Here is an 18,117-nt window from a genome sequence, read left to right on the forward strand (position 1 = left end):
TTTACAATGCCAGATCCCCACAGAGGTCAAGATGGACCTTTAAACTTTCTGTTATCAATCAGATTATTTATCTTTGTATTTTTTGGGGTGTTTCATAGTCATTTATACAAATTTTACGAAAAATTATCATCATTACTCCTGCGTGACTATTGTTTGATTGTTCCTTGGAGATCGTGTCAACAATGATGAATGAAAAGTTTCCCTGGGCTCCACTGGGGTCTTGATTGACCTATAAATTTTCTTTATAGATTCAGCTCATATTTCATATACAGTTTGTTTAGGTTTCATAGCTATTTACACGAGTAATTACTAAAAATGATTTCGTTACCATGGTAACGATGTGTTTACGTTTGCGCCATGGCGTAGGTAAGAAGTTCCCCGGACTGAGCGTAATGCTCTTTAAATCTCCGTGTCTCGGAATTTAAAGGTCCGAAAGCAGCTGATTTTAGTTATGCGATTATTTATGCCTACCATGATTATTTTTGTATATTTTTTGTTGCTATTTTGCCAAAACTTTGAGTATATTTCTTATTTCTTGTTGTCATCCTTGCTCCCGGGGAAAAATAAGCCTATCTCTGGCATTGTCAGACAGGACAAACAAAGACTTTTAAATTTCCTCGTCTTGTGATTTAAAGGCCTCAAAGCAGCTGATTTGGGTTGCCATGCAGCTTTTATGCTTATCAGAATTATTTTTGTACATTTTCTATTTCTATTTTGCCGAAACATTTGGTATATTTCATATTTTTTTCGGGGAATGTGGACAAAGTCAGCGCGAGGTAGGGTGACTGTGTTGCTGCCACCGTCGCCAGACTCGCCAGCCACGTGAGTCGTGAACAGTTAGTTCAACTCTTGACTTTGTGTGAGGAGGATGTCTTTCGTGCGTTATCCGTCAATTTTGTGCTTTTAGAGCCTATTCTAATAAGTGATAGTGCTTTATAACTTTTTAGAATATTCCTCTTTATATGTGTGAAGGCATTTGTTGGATAAAATGCCTAAGGGTCAAGTAAGATCAGTGTATAAATAAAAAATTCCGTGAATGATGGCAGCTCAAGGCAAAAAATTACGACCTCAAATCTTAGAGGTATTGAAGATCGAAGTGAATTCCGTTGTCTCGACATGGTAACTACGATTTGTAAGTTTTTCCAGAGGTTTCATCTTATTTCAGGTATTCTATAGGAATACATATAGAGAGAGAGAAAGGGAGAGAGAGAGGGAGTGAGAGGGAGAGAGAGAGGGAGAGAGAGAGAGAGAGAGAGAGGGAGATTGCAAAAGTTTCTTTTCTTTTGGTCATAACTAACCTATGCCTAGAGGAATTTTATTATTTTGTTTTTATTTTTGAAGAAAATTTATTGAACTTTCTTATGACGTGTGAAAATAAGGATAAAGCAATGTAAATAGTGGGTATCGTTAGATGAAGTTAGGCGATGACAAATTTTTTTTTTCTTTCATCGTATACATTCCAATAAATCACAGAGAATTCTCATTACAGAAACTTGAAAATTATACCATCTTATGGACAATTTATTCAGCTATAAAATGGTATCTAATAGTTTGTAGTTAGAAGAAATGAATTAGGTTTTCAGTTTTTGCTCGTTTACTACTTTTTTTCCATGTTTCCTCTCTTCTAACTACAAATTCTTATATACCATTTTATAGCTGAATAAATTGTCTATAAGTTGGTATAATTTTGAAGTCTCCTTGATGAGAATTCACTTTGCTGTATCGGAATGTATACGATAAAACATAAAACATTTCGTCATAGCCTAACTTCACCTAACGATAGCTACTATTTAGATGGCTTTATCGTTATTTTCGCATATGTCATTAGAAAGTTCAATGAATTTACTTCAAAATAAAAAACAAAACAAAAAGAATTACTCTAAAAATAGGTTACGTATGATCGATAGAGAGAAACTTTTGCAATCTCCGATTTTCGTTACTTGCGCTAAGGAAATTTAGGTTTACAATTGTTGGACGTTTACTAATTTCTTTTCATATTTTAATTCTTCTAACTACAAACTATTATACACCATTTTATAGCTGAATAAATTTTCTATAAGATAGTATGATTTTGAAGTTTTCTTGATGAGAATTCACTTTGCTGTATTGGAATGTATACGATAAAAGATGAAATATTTCGTCATTGCCTAACTTCACCTAACGATAGCCACTATTTACATTGCTTTATCCTTATTTTCACACATGTCATAAGAAAGTTCAATGAATTTTCTTCAAAATAAAAAAAAAAAAAAAAAAAAAAAAATTGCTCTGAATATAGGTTACGTATGACCGATAGAAAGAAACTTTTGCAATCTCCGATTTTCGTTACTTGCGCTAAGGAAATTTAGGTTTACAATTGTTGGACGTTTACTAATTTCTTTTCATGTTTTCTTTCTTCTAACTACAAACTATTATACACCATTTTATAGCTGAATAAATTTTCTATAAGATGGTATGGTTTTGAAGTTTCTTTAACCCTGGATAGGTACGGTGGGTCGTTTGCGACCCCGAGCGTCAAAAAAAAACAGGTTTTTCTCACGTGACTCACCCCCGTGACTGAATTTGTGGGTGATCGACCTGCAGGAGGTGTCTCCCCTACACGCTCTAGTAGTGTCCAGATGTGCATTGCTGTAGCTGTACTCCTTCCCCGATTTCTGAGACGCGTCGGGGTCGTTCGCGTCCGAGTTTACCCTTCTGGGGTAGTTTGCATAATTATCAAAGTTATTACGTATTATGAAATTGTCGTAGAATGGTGCAACTTGTATAGGTTATCAGTTGTGGAAAGTCTTGGTGGATTGTTTGGCTACCATGTGCATGTTTTTTTTTTTAGTTAAAATGTCGTTCATCACCACGAGGACCATTTTACCGCGAGTGCCCCTTTTTCATTTTTTTTCATTTTTTTGCCAAGTCATTTTTCCGTAAGATATTACCAAATAGTGTCGTAAAACTTTTGCTTGTTTAGTGTTGGAAAGTGTGTCTAGATGATCTGGCTACCCATGCATGACTTTGTTTTTGTCAGATACGACGTAGTTATTGGTATATTGGGTATTTAACTGCGGTTACCAATTTCTGTTTTTTTTTCAATATTTGTAAAAATTACTACGTAGTAAGGAATTGCCGTATATTATTCATTTTTTTTTCATGTTTATGTGTTAGAAAGTGTGCCTTGATGGTTGGGCTAACACGTGCATGTCTTTTTTTTTATCTGAGATGTCGTATATTAGAATGTCGGGCATTTTACCACGAGTGTCCCTTTTTCATTTTTTTTCATTTTTTTGCCAGGTCATTTTTCCGTAAGATATTGCGAAATAGTGTCGTAAAACTTTTGCTTTTTTAGTGTTGGAAAGTGTGTCTAGATGATCTGGCTACCCATGCGTGATTTTGTTTTTGTCAGATACGACGTAATTATTGGTATATTGGGTATTTAACTGCGGTTGCCAATTTCTGTTTTTTTTCAATATTTGTAAAAATTTACTACGTAGTAAGGAATTGCCGTATATTATTGATTTTTTTTTCATGTTTATGTGTTAGAAAGTGTGCCTTGATGGTTGGGCTAACACGTGCATGTCTTTTTTTTTTATCTGAGATGCCGTATATTAGAATGTTGGGCATTTTTCCGCGAGTGCCCCTTATTATTTGTTTTGCATTTTTTTGCTTAGTCATGTTACCGTAAGGAATTGGCAAGTAGTGTCGCAAAACTTATATTTTTATAGTGTTGGAAAGTGTTTCTAGATGATCTGGCTACCCATGCCTATTTTTTTTTTAGCCAGATATGGCGTATATATAAGTATGTGTTCGATTTTCCTGTGATTGCCATTTTTTCGTTTTTTCCCATTTCTTTCAAAATTACTTCGTACTAAGGAACTATCACAGAGTAATATTTCATTTATATGTTTATTTGTCGGAAAATATGCCTTGATGGTTTGCCTAGCACGTGGCTGAAATTTTTTTTTTCTGAAATGCCGTATATTAGAATGGCCATTTTTCCACGAGTGCCCCTTTTTATTGGTTTTGCATTTTTTTGCTTAGTCATGTTACCGTAAGGAATTGGCAAGTAGTGTCGCAAAACTTATAATTTTATAGTGTTGGAAAGTGTTTCTAGATGATCTGGCTACCCATGCCTATCTTCTTTTTTTAGCCAGATATGGCGTATATATAGGTATGTGTTCGATTTTCCTGTGATTGCCATTTTTTCGTTTTTTCCCATTTTTTTCAAAATTACTACGTACTAAGGAACTATCACAGAGTAATTATTCATTTAGATGTTTATTTGTCGGAAAATGTGCCTTGATGGTTTGCCTAGCACGTGGCTGAATTTTTTTTTTCTGAAATGTCGTATATTAGAATGTTAGCCATTTTTCCTCGAGTGCCCCTTTTTATTTGTTTTGCATTTTTTTGCTTAGTCATGTTACCGTAAGGAATTGGCAAGTAGTGTCGCAAAACTTATATTTTTATAGTGTTGGAAAGTGTTTCTAGATGATCTGGCTACCCATGCCTATCTTTTTTTTAGCCAGATATGGCGTATATATAGGTATGTGTTCGATTTTCCGGTGATTGCCATTTTTTCGTTTTTTCCCAATTCTTTCAAAATTACTACGTACTAGGGAACTATCACAGAGTAATGATTCCTCTAGATGTTTATTTGTCGGAAAATTTTGTTTACTTTTTTTTTGATTGAATATCATCAAATTTTTTTAGCTAAAATATTGTTTTACATTTTTTTTTTCGATTTTATTTCCCTTCAAAAAAATTTTTTTGGGTCAGAATTTTAATTTTATAGTCGTAAAATAATCGACAATTATCCAGCAACCCACCATACAATTTTTATGCATATCCAATAATAATTAGATTAGTAAATAACACCTTGAAATTGACATACCCTTCCTACATTTCAAGTGGCAGATTAGGGAGTCTGAGTCAGTGTGGTTGGCGGCCATTTTGTGGACATATCCGAAGCGTAAGCTGCCCTATCTATATATATTCTTGTTCCCTATAGAATTTGTGATATTTTGGTATATTTTTATCTGCATAAATATCATATTATATATTAAATATATGTATTTTTTTACGGAATTTCTAAGTACTCAAAAAATTACCTTTAGATATGGCCCCTGATATAAATGTAATTTACAAAATAATGAAGATTTTTTTACATATTTCTATTTTAGGATAACATATGTTTATTCCCTAAAAAAATTAGCCACTTCCTATTTCATTTGGGTACCCAAAAAAATTCATGAAATTTGGACAAATTTTTTTGGCCAAAAAAAGTTACCCTTTTTTTCTCATTTCAGATCTTCACCTCCATGGGTCTGACTTCATCCAAAATACATCAAGATGTGTCCTAAACATTCAAGAATCAATTCCTAAAAGGATTTGTGTATATATGTATAAACTTTTTTTTTATGAATTTTTATGTCAGGTCTTTTTTTTTTCTACTTAATTTTTTAAAATATTTATAATAAATAGTTTTTCTGCAGATGAGTAGTATTTATCTATACAGTTGTTTTAAGCATTCATTGAAGTTTTTTTTGGCAAAAGAAAAAAGGAGGTTACTGCAAAAACTGATTTTTCAAGAATTTTTTTTGGCGTCGGGGTCGTTCGCGTCCGAGTATACCCTTAAAGGGGTGTCCGAGGACCGTACCTATCCAGGGTTAATGAGACCTCTCTTTGCTTTATCGGAGTGTATACGAAAGATAAAAAATTTCGTCATCGCCTAACTTCATCTAACGATAGCTGCTATTTATATTACTTTTTTCATACTTTCAATAAATATATGAAAAACTTCAGTCATTTTCCAAAATAATGAGACTAATCTGACCTCTCTATGATGAAAATTGAGGCTGTGGGCGTGATTTGAAAAAAATAAGTCGAAAAGCCCTTCAAAACTGAAAACGCCTGGGGCTTAAGGAACGGAAATTTCCAAGTACCCCGGGGGTAAAAGGGTTAAAAGGCTTCCAGTAATCATTTGTATTTTTTTAGAATTGGGATGTGGTTTTACACATTTAAAGGTTTAAAGGCTTAACGGCTGCTCATGAATGGCAGAGGCAAGGGACTGTGACACTGCCCTATCAAGCAGGACAATGCCCTAGAGACTGACCATATATACATATGATTAGTGCCCAAACCCCATCTCCATCCAAGGTAGGACCAAAGAGGGACAGGAAATGGCTGCTGATGACTAGGCAGATAGACCTAAAGGCTCCCCCAAGCCCCGCATCTTTAGCTCACAAGGATGGTAAGATTCCAGTGACCAAAGGAACTAACGAGTTTGAGCAGGACTCGAACTCCAGTCTGGCGTTCACCAGTCTGGCGTTCACCAGTCAGGGACGTTACCACATTGGCCACCACAACCCTTTAGAAGGTTTGAGTTGTACATCTTTAGATAACCTTTCACTTGTACATTTCACAGGTCCAAATTTTGTTCTATTAACAATGACTTCAGCTAAAAGTATAATAAACTTCAAGCACTATCTTTTAACCACTTCGCTATGATGATGTTGCTTAACATCAAAACATGCCCGGTACTATACACATTGACGTCCCGGATACATCATTTACAAATATAAACCATATGGGAGTTAAAATCATCGTATATCGTACAAAAGAGTACAGAACATGGTCGTATATCTTTTTTATCAAATAGGTTTTGGAGAATATAAGAGGTTCTCATCACTTTTGCATGCTTTCAGATCTAAAAATAATTCTATGATAAAAGTTATACCAATATTCTTAAATTCCACCTTTGGAAAAGAAAGTTACAACTGTGCCAGAGAATATATATATATATTTTTTTTTTATCCAGTGAAGGCTTTTAAGTATTATCTAGCCAAAAATGTAAATATCAAGGGTAATGTCCCTACTTGTTTTGTGGGATTAGGTTGTCAAATCCTCCTTTGTTTATATGCTTATCTTTTCTGTTAAAAAGATTGGCCAGAAACTCAAAAGTTGTTTCCACATCAAAGAAAACACTTGTAAAATAGAGTGCATGATATAGGAAAAGCAGGAAATTTTTGTAGGAATATTTTTTAAAGCTTTAGGTGCAATAGTAACTGTTGGGATGTGGTTTAGTAAAATTTAAGTTTCTTTTATTTTTCATTTTTTGATAGATGACTTTTATTAGAGGTTTGGCACCAAGGCATTTGACTAAAAGAGGAGTGTCTGGTTCAAAGGTCTTTTTTTAGGGTTTTAAATTTTGTATCTCTCTCCCTCAACAATATGAATATCAGGGAGGGTTCAAGGGAATAAAAATAATTATAATAATATTTATTATCTTTATACTCATCTGATATTCATGACATGCCCTTCCTCCTCTATACTGACTAATGATGTCAAAAGGAGATTATATTAATTTTGATTTCAAGACTGAATTGTTACCATTAATCTCCAGATGTCAACTTGTTGGGCAAGAGGTATGGCCTCTCAAGGGGAAGAAAACATGACAAATTCGGAGATAATTTGTATTTTTCCCTACCTAATAAAAACCGGGATCTTTCTATTGGATATTACTGTAGCGCAGCTGGAAGGCAGCCATTAGATTTTAAGTGCGAGGTGGCAACTCTACCTAACCACTACAGTGGGTAGGCAAGGGGTGTGGCTGGAGGCTACCCAGCCACCTATATCTACTCACGGTTCTGTGAACCATGTCACTTTTTGCTTGCAGGCAGGACTTACTAGGGGACAGGTGATGGCAGCCAATATACATAAATAGCTCCAGGTTTGTATTAGTTAGGGAAAAATACAAATTATTTCCGAATTTGTCATTTGTTCCCATACTAACAAACCTTCTGCTATTTATTGGATGACTCTTAGGAGAGTGGTAAGTTCGACTACTGGCGTAGTCTTTGACCCGTGTTTCCCTAGAACAGTATTAGACTGTTATCAAGGAAAAACTTTGCACCTCGCATATCAATACCAGTGAGTATGATAGCAGCCTGAGCAAACAAAATAGTTGTGAGAGATATCATAAGAATGTCTGGGTAAGAAGATGCTCCTAGTTAAAATAGGAGCCTTAAAAGAAAAAGATGTTTCCCAAGGCCTACCTCGTAAGTGGTGTTGGGGACATGTACAAGTATATACAAACATACTTGGTTTACACAAGGCAAATGGTTATTACCTGCAGAGGTTGAAGCCAGCTTTGCATAGATACCTATGGCGCTGTTCCTCATAGGAGGGGATGATGATGAAAGTAAAAGAGCCAGGCATACTTTCATTCATCCCAGTCTTACCCCCGGGTAGCTACTTGTCCAACGAGGAGCCCGATATATTATCAAACCACTTTTTGTGTCACCACCACAGGAGTGATAGAGAAAACGTATCAGGTCTTCTGTAGGTCACGTCTTGTGGGTAGGTAGAGGTGAAGATTAGATACGTATCCACCCTACCAATGATATGGTTTGTGTCACAAAGGAACTGCTTGAGAGCACTATGGACCCCAGGAGTGACAGAGAAATGTATCAAGTCTTCTGTGGATCACGTTTTGTAGATAGAGTGATGTGAAGAACAGATACATTTTCACCCTACCAATGGCACCGTTTGTGCTTGAAAACGTAATGGACGGATTTGCCCTAAAACGTACAGAGCTCTGGGTTATCTCTATGAGGAGGAAAAGAGGGATTCTGTAACTGGTATAGGACCTGAGTCCCCGTTACGGACAAGATCCTTACAATCTCCTTTGACCTTCCAAGGGTTACCGAGACGTGCTGAACCTAAGGAGCAAACTCAATTTTGGTTTTCCTGGGGTATGGCCTCAATATATTCACTGGCGTGAAAAAGAAAACAATGACTAGTGTCTGACCCAGTGTGCTATACCCTTGGGTTTAGGTAACCACCTTCCTCGAGGTATGTCCTCAAGCAATTACCTGTGTTACAGCCTTGATTACCAAGCGGAAGGTTCCCATTTGGAGGGGTTGAACCTGAAGTTCAAGCTGCCTGGAACAAAATGGGATGTTACTTGGTGTCTTGCCGTAAGTGAGAGACGTTGAGGAAGACCCATAGGGTATGTCTCTCTTCGGTCTAGTGTCACACTCGGAAAGACCTGTCTTCCGGATCAGGGGAAGATTTGTGGTTTAGAGCTACGGCTGTACTATATTACCCCCTACAGGTGATCGGCTCAAAACTCTATGGAGAGCAACAATTAGAGGAGATGCTCAATGGACGAGCAAAGGTCCTCCATTGCCGAAGCCAAAGAGTGTGATTTTCTTAGTTGGCAATTTATGAGTGAATGACAAGAGTAGTACTATTGAGGAGAGAGAAATTGACTTTACTTGACTCTCACCACGGAGTATCTGGTCGTAGAGGAAGTCCGTAAAGGAATCTCTGTAGTCGTAGACGTGCCACTGTATGTGACCTGTCTTTTTCGTGAGATGAGTCTTGCTGATGAGGCTAGACTTAACTTTATTCGAGTCCCTTAATGAAATAAGTCCGATTATAAGTCTGCACGGAAGTGGGGTGAAGCCATCTACTCCTTTCTCGGAGAAAATTGCTTGTAAAAGGGAATCGAACAGGAGACAGCAGTCCTTCTCCTGTAAATAAGATCAATGCATGGCATTGATATTAATTTCCGACGGGAGACCCCTAAAACAGAGGCTGTAGGAGGAATACTTAGGCATACGGGTTGGATCCCAAAAACTCCAAACCCATGGACAGTATACTCCGAAGGGGTGACCACGTATTAGCATAGAGAGAGGGTATCACTCATGCTCTGATCATAGTCTTTAGGAAATATGGTCCTGAATGTGGCCACCCCCTCCTGTTTCTTTGAGGCCTCTATAGGAAGCTTCAAATCCAGAAGGACGAGGAGATCTACTCCCTGGGAGAGATTCTCGTCAGGCAGTCTCATAACTGGGCCCATTATTTGCACGTCTTGTCTAGGACCAAGGGAAGGATGATCCCTAGTGCCGAAGGACCTGGGACACAGCCAGTACTTCAGAAGTTGCACTCAACGGCGACTGATACGGTCTTGTCAGCCCTGCGGAAGTTTCTACAGGGTAATGACACAGTCTACTGATATCCGTTTAAGATATAACCTTTGTGTCATTCCTTCGATTACTCAAAGGATAGATCTAGGTAAACGGAATATGTCTCACAGGAGTAGAGACTTACAATCAGTTAGTAGGCCAAGGTCTTCAAGACGAAGGACGATACTCTATAGGAGGCTAACTGGTTGATCGCAAAACCTTCCCTCGCATCACAAGGTTTGAAGATTAAGCTCGTCTCATGAGGAGAGACTAAAAGTAGAAAGTTCTAACCGATAAAGCCCGGCTGTATCCCAGCACCCTCAGTCTTCCTATGAGATCAGATTTCCCAATCCTGAGGAAGAGGGTTATAGACTGCTCACCATTTCCTACAGGAAATGTAAGATACAAGATGGCATTCTTGTAGCTAAAGGCTGGACTTTCTTTCCTTGACGAAAAGACCTGAGCCGAATATTTCGACCTCGTGTGGGGAGGGGGTTCTTTTATGAGAAAGGAGTTCCGGTTACAGAAGAAAGTCATCACCCTTCTTCATGAACAAGTCTGATTTTCATGAAGTGTAGACAGATGTTTTCCCGGAACGGAAGCAGATGGAGGTTGAATGTGCTTCAACTAAGGTCCGTGGTACTATGGGCCAACATAGGTGGGGAGAAAACAGATTTTCAATATCCTCTGTTATTCTTGTCAGTCACCTATATAGGGCTGAATCGAAGCAAGTAAATTGCTATGGCTGTCGATTAGACAGCACTGAATTCTTTCTCTAAGAGGGTGAGAATGGCGGTGACCTCATGAGGTTATGTTTCCCACCAGAGGGGGGGGGGGGGGGGAAAGAAACAGATTCAAAGAATCTGCCTCCCCTATCATCTCCAAGATTTGATTTGCTTCAGAGGACTGTCTAACTAGCGTAGTTCCTATTCAGGCAATATCCCCTTGTGAGCAGCCCCATAATAAACAGGACAACAGGGGAGATGGTACCAACCGAAGCCGCCCCTGGTTCCTGAGGCAATTTCTTCGCAAACCTTCCTAGAGTATGAACGAAGTGTCAATGAAAGACATGTACATTCAAGGGAGATGAGATCCCGTTAAGTGTGCCTGATTCAATGCATAAACCTGGCAACCTTGAAGCGGATCAATCTGATTCCACCGATGACGAGAAAGTTTTGGGAACTCAAGAGGAAATGTTTGTGATACAAAAACATGAGACCAAAGAGTGGGGGGGGGGTTGCAATTAGCCTTGCGCTATCGAAATATTCCCGTCGCCTGATGAAGGCAGTATTCTTATTCTCTCAGCAGGAAAAAACCGTAATTCCATCAACTCTTCTGGGTCTAACTAAGTAGTGTAGGCCCAAGTGTGATAAGACCCGATCTATGCCGTCTAGGAGAGAATGCTCTCTTGAGCAGCTCCTGCTCAAGAAGTTGCTGGCAAACTAAAAGCCTAGAATGTAGCATGCTTATAGTGATCACTAGATTCTGACTAGTGAGCGTTGTGCCGCACAATGGCCAGCAGGCGAAAACGACGCGCTACCATTGTGTAGGACAACGAATGACTGTTGAAAATGAACGTCTAGTGTGAGCTCGTGAGAGTCCCGTTCGTGATTGTGCACGTCTCCCACATGGGTGCCTCGCACGAAAGCTTTTTGCTCATGAGTGTGAGTACCTCGCACGAGAGCATGAGCATCTTATCCGAGAGCGTGAGCGTCTCGCATAAGAGCGCGAGCTTCCTGCAGGAGAATCGCTCGAAAGAGAGAGCGTGAGTGTTTTACACGAAAGCGAGAGCATCCCACTAGAGTGTCTAGCACGAAAGTAGTCTTTACACGAAAGCACCGCTCGTGAGCGTGAGCATCTAGTTCATGATTGTGAGCTTAAGCTTCTCGATATGAGCTTACTTGTGATCGCAGCTACAAGACACTCGCGATTTCCATCACGAGTGTCATGCTTGAGTATATAGCTCACGATCGTGAGCATGAGCTCGATCACAAGTATCCCAGAAGCAATCACAGGCGTTCAGCTCACTATCGTGAGTGTCCTTCGCTCTCGTCTATGAGAGCGTGTAATTCATGCTCGTGAACGATTGGGAGCATCTCGCTCAAGATCCTGAGACTGTATCCAAGAGTTAAAGAGACTGGCTTTACAATCGTGACCGTGAGCGTGCAAATCACGCTCATGAACGTGAACATGATTGTGCAGCGTCTCGCTCGCAATCACTTAAACATTCTCAAAAGATGTAAACACTGACGTCATAATCAAGGTCTTCTTCGCGACCGTGAAACTCACTCGCGTGAGCGTGAGCGCGGGTGTCGCTCGCAATCACGAGCAACAAGCTCATGATCGCAAGTGTCCTCAAAGCTAAAGCGACTAGAGACACAAACGTGGTCACAAGCGTTGCTCATGACTGAGAGTATAACTCACCAACGTGAGCGTGAGCGCGAACGTGAGCGTCCCGCTCGTGAACATGAGTGCGATCGTGAGCGGCATGTTCATCAGCGTGAGCGATCGCAAATGTCTCTCTCGTCAGTGTGAGCAATCACGAACATCTCGCTCGTCAGCGTGAGCAGGATCGTCGTGAACGCGATCGTGAGTGTCATGCTCTACAGTGTGAGCGATTACGAGCATCACGCTCATCATCGTGAGCACGATCGTGCGTTCTCAAATGTTGAGGAAAGAGTAATGTCGCAGTCAAGGTCACTATCTCGCTCCCGATCATGAGTGTGTAACTCACAATCATGAGCGTAAGCGCTAATTTGAGTGCCTGGTTCATGATCACAAGCGTCTAGCTTGTGATCATGTTGATCATGACCATAAAACGCTCGTGATTGACACCACGAGAGTTGTGAGCTCGTGATCATGTGAATAGGACTCAATCTTGAGCGTGAGTGCAAACATGCGCAAAAGTTGGGTAAAGACTCTTCCTCAGAAGGGGAAATCTTACTCTTGATGGCAAACCTCTGGGCAGCACTCTGTTTCCTTCCAACAAGTTGTATCTCGAAGGAAGGTTAACAAAGTGCTGCTAGAGAAAAAAGCCAAGGCATAATTCTGAGTTGTCCCCAAAGGGATTTCCCAATTAGGAATCCTGCCGGAGTAATCCCCCGAAGGCCGAAGTGGAAACCAAACAGGCGTTCTTCTTCAAGAAGAAGAATGTCAAGATCACGATCACCTACGATCTTGTGATCGTAGCGATCTCTTTGGCAATCCATGATCATCACAAAAGATGCCCTAGTGGGTGTCTAACATCTGGTTGTCCCAAACGACAACCCGACAGACCCGGAAGACGAGGTGATGAGTATCGCCTCTGTGATCATTGAACAGAATACATTCTGAACTCATCATTGGATTGTCCCTAATGGCATTCTGACCGACCAGGAGGATGAGCTGATGAGACTCACCCCTGCAATCATTGAACAGAATAAAAATCTGATCACATCATTGAAATATCGCGACAACATCCTGATCGACCTGGATAACAAGGAGATGATTCTTGCCCCTGCAATCGTTAACAAGAAGGAAGATCCATTGATTCGCAGTTGTTGAACTAGCCGTTGGTTGATGATCTTCCTTGATCCTGCAATCCTCAAGCGGAAGCTGTATACGTGATGAAACATTGCCTGTAGGGAGAGAGAGAAATTACGGAATGTTGGGAGACGACGAGAACGGCAGAAGGCGAGAAGACTTGACGTCATCAGAAGTCGAAGGAAGGGTGAAAGGGAGTAGACCTTGTCGACAGCTAAGATGTTAGCCGCAGCCACAGTCACGGACTTCACTCCCGTTGTCGTCATGAAGCGCTGAGGAAAAAATAAATAGAGGATTAAAAGTTCCTCCCCTCTGAGGGGAAGAATAAACCCAACCCGCGAACAGGAAAGGAAACCCCCAAGAGGAGATGTCAGCACAGAGGAATCCTCCGTTAACTCGCAGAACGAACAACATTTGAAATTACTACATTATTCTGTAATGGAGCGTCGTGTAGAAACACGTCACATCTGTAAAAAAGATGAATGAGCGTAAAGCAATTATGGTAAATGACTAAGCCTTGAAGGGAGAGAGAGGAGACGTCCTCTCTCTACCAGCCAAAAGTAAAGAGTGATGTGGTTCACTGAACCGTGAGTAGATATAGGTGGCTAGGTAGCCCCCAGCCACACCCCCCCTACCTACCCACTGGAGTGATTAGGTAGTGTTGCCACCTCGCACTTAAAATCTAATGGCTGCCTTCTAGCTGCGCTACAAGTATGGGAACAAAGGAGATTTTTAGATCGATATCAAGCCAGCTTCGATGACAAAGCAATATGAACATCAGGTGGGTATAGAGATAAATTCTACTATCAAAATTCTATTCTTGGTAAATTTGCCTGGCTTTTATTAATTATATGGGGGAGTTGGTTTGGTAAGTTTGTCATGAGTTATTAGTACGGATAAATTTTCTCACTCAATATCTCACTACAAATATTAAAGAATAAGCAATTTAGAATAATTTATCTTGCTAATATTCATTTAAACACTCTGATGAATACTAATAATAATGCAAAATAATCATTTATGAGAATACATACCCAAAGAGCAACAAAGCTAATGGATACACAGTCCTTGGTAAGTGTGTAAGAAGCAAGTCTTCTAACTGTGCTAATGGTAAGGCATGTGACAGCCAAAGTGAGATTCCCTCTTGCAAGACATGCTTCATTCCAGTTTGTGATTCCTCAGTCTGAAGCCTCAAGTAATGATCCATTATCCTTACAGCTTCCCCCACGACACTGAAGGAAAACATTTTTCTTTTTAAATACAGTACACTATACAATATACTAATTACAGTAATTTCAATCATGATGTTGTAAGTACGGTAATTCAGCTAGATTTTGAAGAAATCAAATGCTGACACTAAAAATGTAACAAAGTCACTGTTAATAGTGTAGTAAATCCCTTCTTTGGCTTATTAAAGAAAAACTTCAACCTTCTGGGACAGTAACAGTTATTCGTGTCATGAAAAAGATGTGGACTGAAATAACCTCAGAAAATAACAAAATTAGTTAAGGAAAATATATTGTATAATTTGCAGATCTTGTTTCTTTTCATACATTGTATGCTCTATGAAAATAATTTCTTGCAAGGAAAGCTACAATAAGTTTACCATAGAGTCTCAAATTATGCATCTAAGAATGCTTTATAAATTGATAAACCCCATGAAACCTATGATATCAATGACTTTATATACAGTATTTGAAATTCATAGAACACATTCAAAATCATTAATGAATTATAATTTTCAAGAAATGCAAGCACCAATCTCTTCCTAGTCTCTCAAGTTTCTTGATACTGTACTTTTCTTCAAAGAGTAAAGTGAAAACTGGAAAAGGGCAAAGTCAAATAAGTGGAAAAGCAAAGTTAAAAAGCCCTCACAATACAAAGGGAAAGTAAGTGGAAGAACATTAGTCTGCATACTTTTCTTGCAAATTTACAAGAAAACAAATTAGTTATCACATCAGTAATATTCAATAACAGGTGTCCATGGAGATTGTATGAAAGCGACTATGAATAAACTTGCTTCTGCTCCCTTAGATCAGGCTTCCTGAGGAGGCATCCCTTTCTGAACATTTCTATACATAATGACTATATAAAAAAAAGAATTTTAATAACATTTATTACTTCTATACTCACCTGGTGTTTATATTTCTTCTCTGGCAAAGGTATTCAAATACTGATAACTACATTAAAATCAAACATTTCCTGTTTTTTCCTCTTGTAAAGAAATACCTCCCCTTCTAGTAAAGTATTAGGTTAATCTGGAGGTTCATGGAAACTATCTTGGCATGGATATGCCATAGTTCTGTTGTCTTTGTAAGAGAGTATACAAAGAATAAATTATATTACCAAAATTCTGTTTATTTCTATGAAACCGATACCACCCGCATGTTCACATTGCTGACTCCCACATACTGATGGAGGTGAGTTAGTGAAGGAGAGAGATAGGAAACTAATGATTTAGGTTAATAAACTTTTATCCATTACCTAACACTCTTTTAGTTCAACTTCAGTCCGTTATAAACTGAAGTAAACTCCAAATTACTCGAGTTTCCAGATTCAGTTCCAAAATTATCCATAATATAAACATTTTACTACAGTAAACTCTTGGCTATTACGGGTGTTCTGTAGAAGGCCACTCGCAATAGCTGAAAAACCATGAATTAGATACAGAAATCTATGATACATTTTGTTGATTATTTTAAAATGTTTTCAAATTTGTTTATTTCTTTTTTATAAATTTAAGCTTTTATATACCCTCCTTACACATATACAGTAAACCGGTTATAAACTTGTAAAACGCTTTTTAAGGTTAAACTTACTTTCCCTGTAGACACATCCTTACATATACTGTACCTAAATGAAAAAAAAATCTGAAGACATGAATGTATACAGTGTATACTGCTTGGCCAGACTACGCCATTGACCAAACTACACGTCCATTTACTGTGTTAGGAGTCGAAGTCGGGGAACCCAGACAACAAAACTTTTCAAAGGGAAGAAACACAAGGGTTGCTCCAACACAACACACAACACTGGGAATACTATCACGGGGAAAGAAGTCACACTTACAGGAGAGCGGAAGTCCCAGACACAAGCTCGGGAAGAGCCAAAGGGGAAAAGGGGAAAGGAGTGATTACGGGAAGAGCCAAAGGGGAAAAGGGGAAAGGAGTGATTATGTCCTTCATTCCCGGGGTCCCTAGGGCGGGGGAGCCATTACAGATATCACTGGAACACTGACACTGGGGACACACTGACACATCCTTCACCAATGGTGTCACCAAAGAGACACTGGGAATGAGAAGCCTACCTGAAAGACCTAAGGAGGCCAAAACTTCCATTGGTCTCATTCGTCATCAGCAGTAGCTCAATTGGAGAAGAGCCTCCAACCTCTGATGGGGTGCAAAAAACATAGGAGGAACCCTGCACACCACAAGAACCAGAAAAGCTGCCAACATAGGCTTGAAGACTCCTTGCTACTGCCACACACTCCCCGGGGAATGAACCAATAGAGTAAGGGCAGGAGCAGCAAAAGCAGATGCACCTTGTGAGCAGAAGGAAGAAGCAAAGCTTTCTTTCCCGTCAAAGCATACGTCTGCTACTGCAAGGAGGCCATGACCTACACTCAGCACACAGGGATGACTGAGAACAATCATACTGCTGGTAAGAGCACAGAGTGTGGAGATTTACAGCCGATCTAACGTTATACACTGGGTGCAAAGTCCATCTACCCACACATGAGTGTCTTGCTTCACAATTAACAGACAGCATTCACTTCCTGAAAGAAAAGGAAATGAAAAGTTTGCTTGAGGGGAAGTACTTGATGCAGCAGAAAACATGAGTGCATTGACTGGTGGGGGAGGGGGGGGGGGGGTTCCTAACCACGGAGCTGTAAACTGTCCCATTTGAAGGCCATGACACAGGGTTACGACTCCAGGGGGGGATTAACACGGAATTGTAAAGATTCCCGCTTGGCTACTGGGGTAGGGGGCACGAGCTCAGCCCCATATGGTTGAGGCTCGATCACGACACCGTGTCACAGCCGGCCAGCCTCAAAGTCATGACACAGTGTTACGGTTGGCCCAGTGCCTTAGCCTCAGGAGGAACCGTAACACAGGTCCATGGCTTCCTCACCACGGGGTAGGGAGCTATTCTGGTAACGCAACCCCTCCTAAGAGAGGTAGTGTCAAAAGGAGCCATTTCCTAAGAATTTGACTGACAAGCCCTTCAAGACTTCTTCCTCGATGTCTTCATAATAAAAGTAACTGAGTCAGAAGCTGAAGAAGACAACAAAAAAGAGGAGCCAGAGGAGAAAGAAGAATGCTCACAATTCTTCCTCCTTCCAACCCTCCCCTTAGGCTCTGCAGGCAGAGGAGTCTACATCTGAGATAACCACACAACAACGCTTCCTAAAGGGATGAGCTACATGGGTTACTCCTATAAGAACTACAAAACTAGGGAAAACAGTTACAGGAAGGGAAGTTACACTTATAGGGTAGGGGAAGACCCAGACCACCCAGGCACAAAGGCCAAGGAGAGGCAAAAGGGGGGGGGGGGGCAAGAGTGACCAGGTCAGAGAAATACACAGAAAACATGTGTCCTTTGGTCTCAGAGCCCCTTGGGAGGGGTAGCCAGAGCC

The 18,117-nt window shown here is 39.9% G+C and overlaps 1 protein-coding gene across 1 annotated transcript in view; it reads right to left on the reverse strand.

Annotated features, from left to right (window-relative positions):
• Positions 1-18,117, reverse strand: part of LOC137651651 (uncharacterized) — a 128,930-nt gene that overhangs the window by 80,151 nt on the left and 30,662 nt on the right. Inside the window, exon 4 of the mRNA XM_068384870.1 lies at positions 14,516-14,713. Within this exon, the coding sequence (XP_068240971.1) occupies positions 14,516-14,713 (198 nt within the window). The remainder of the gene's footprint in view (positions 1-14,515; positions 14,714-18,117) is intronic.

This window comes from Palaemon carinicauda, chromosome 13, assembly GCF_036898095.1.
Source record: "Palaemon carinicauda isolate YSFRI2023 chromosome 13, ASM3689809v2, whole genome shotgun sequence".
Classification (NCBI taxonomy): Eukaryota; Metazoa; Arthropoda; class Malacostraca; order Decapoda; family Palaemonidae; genus Palaemon; species Palaemon carinicauda.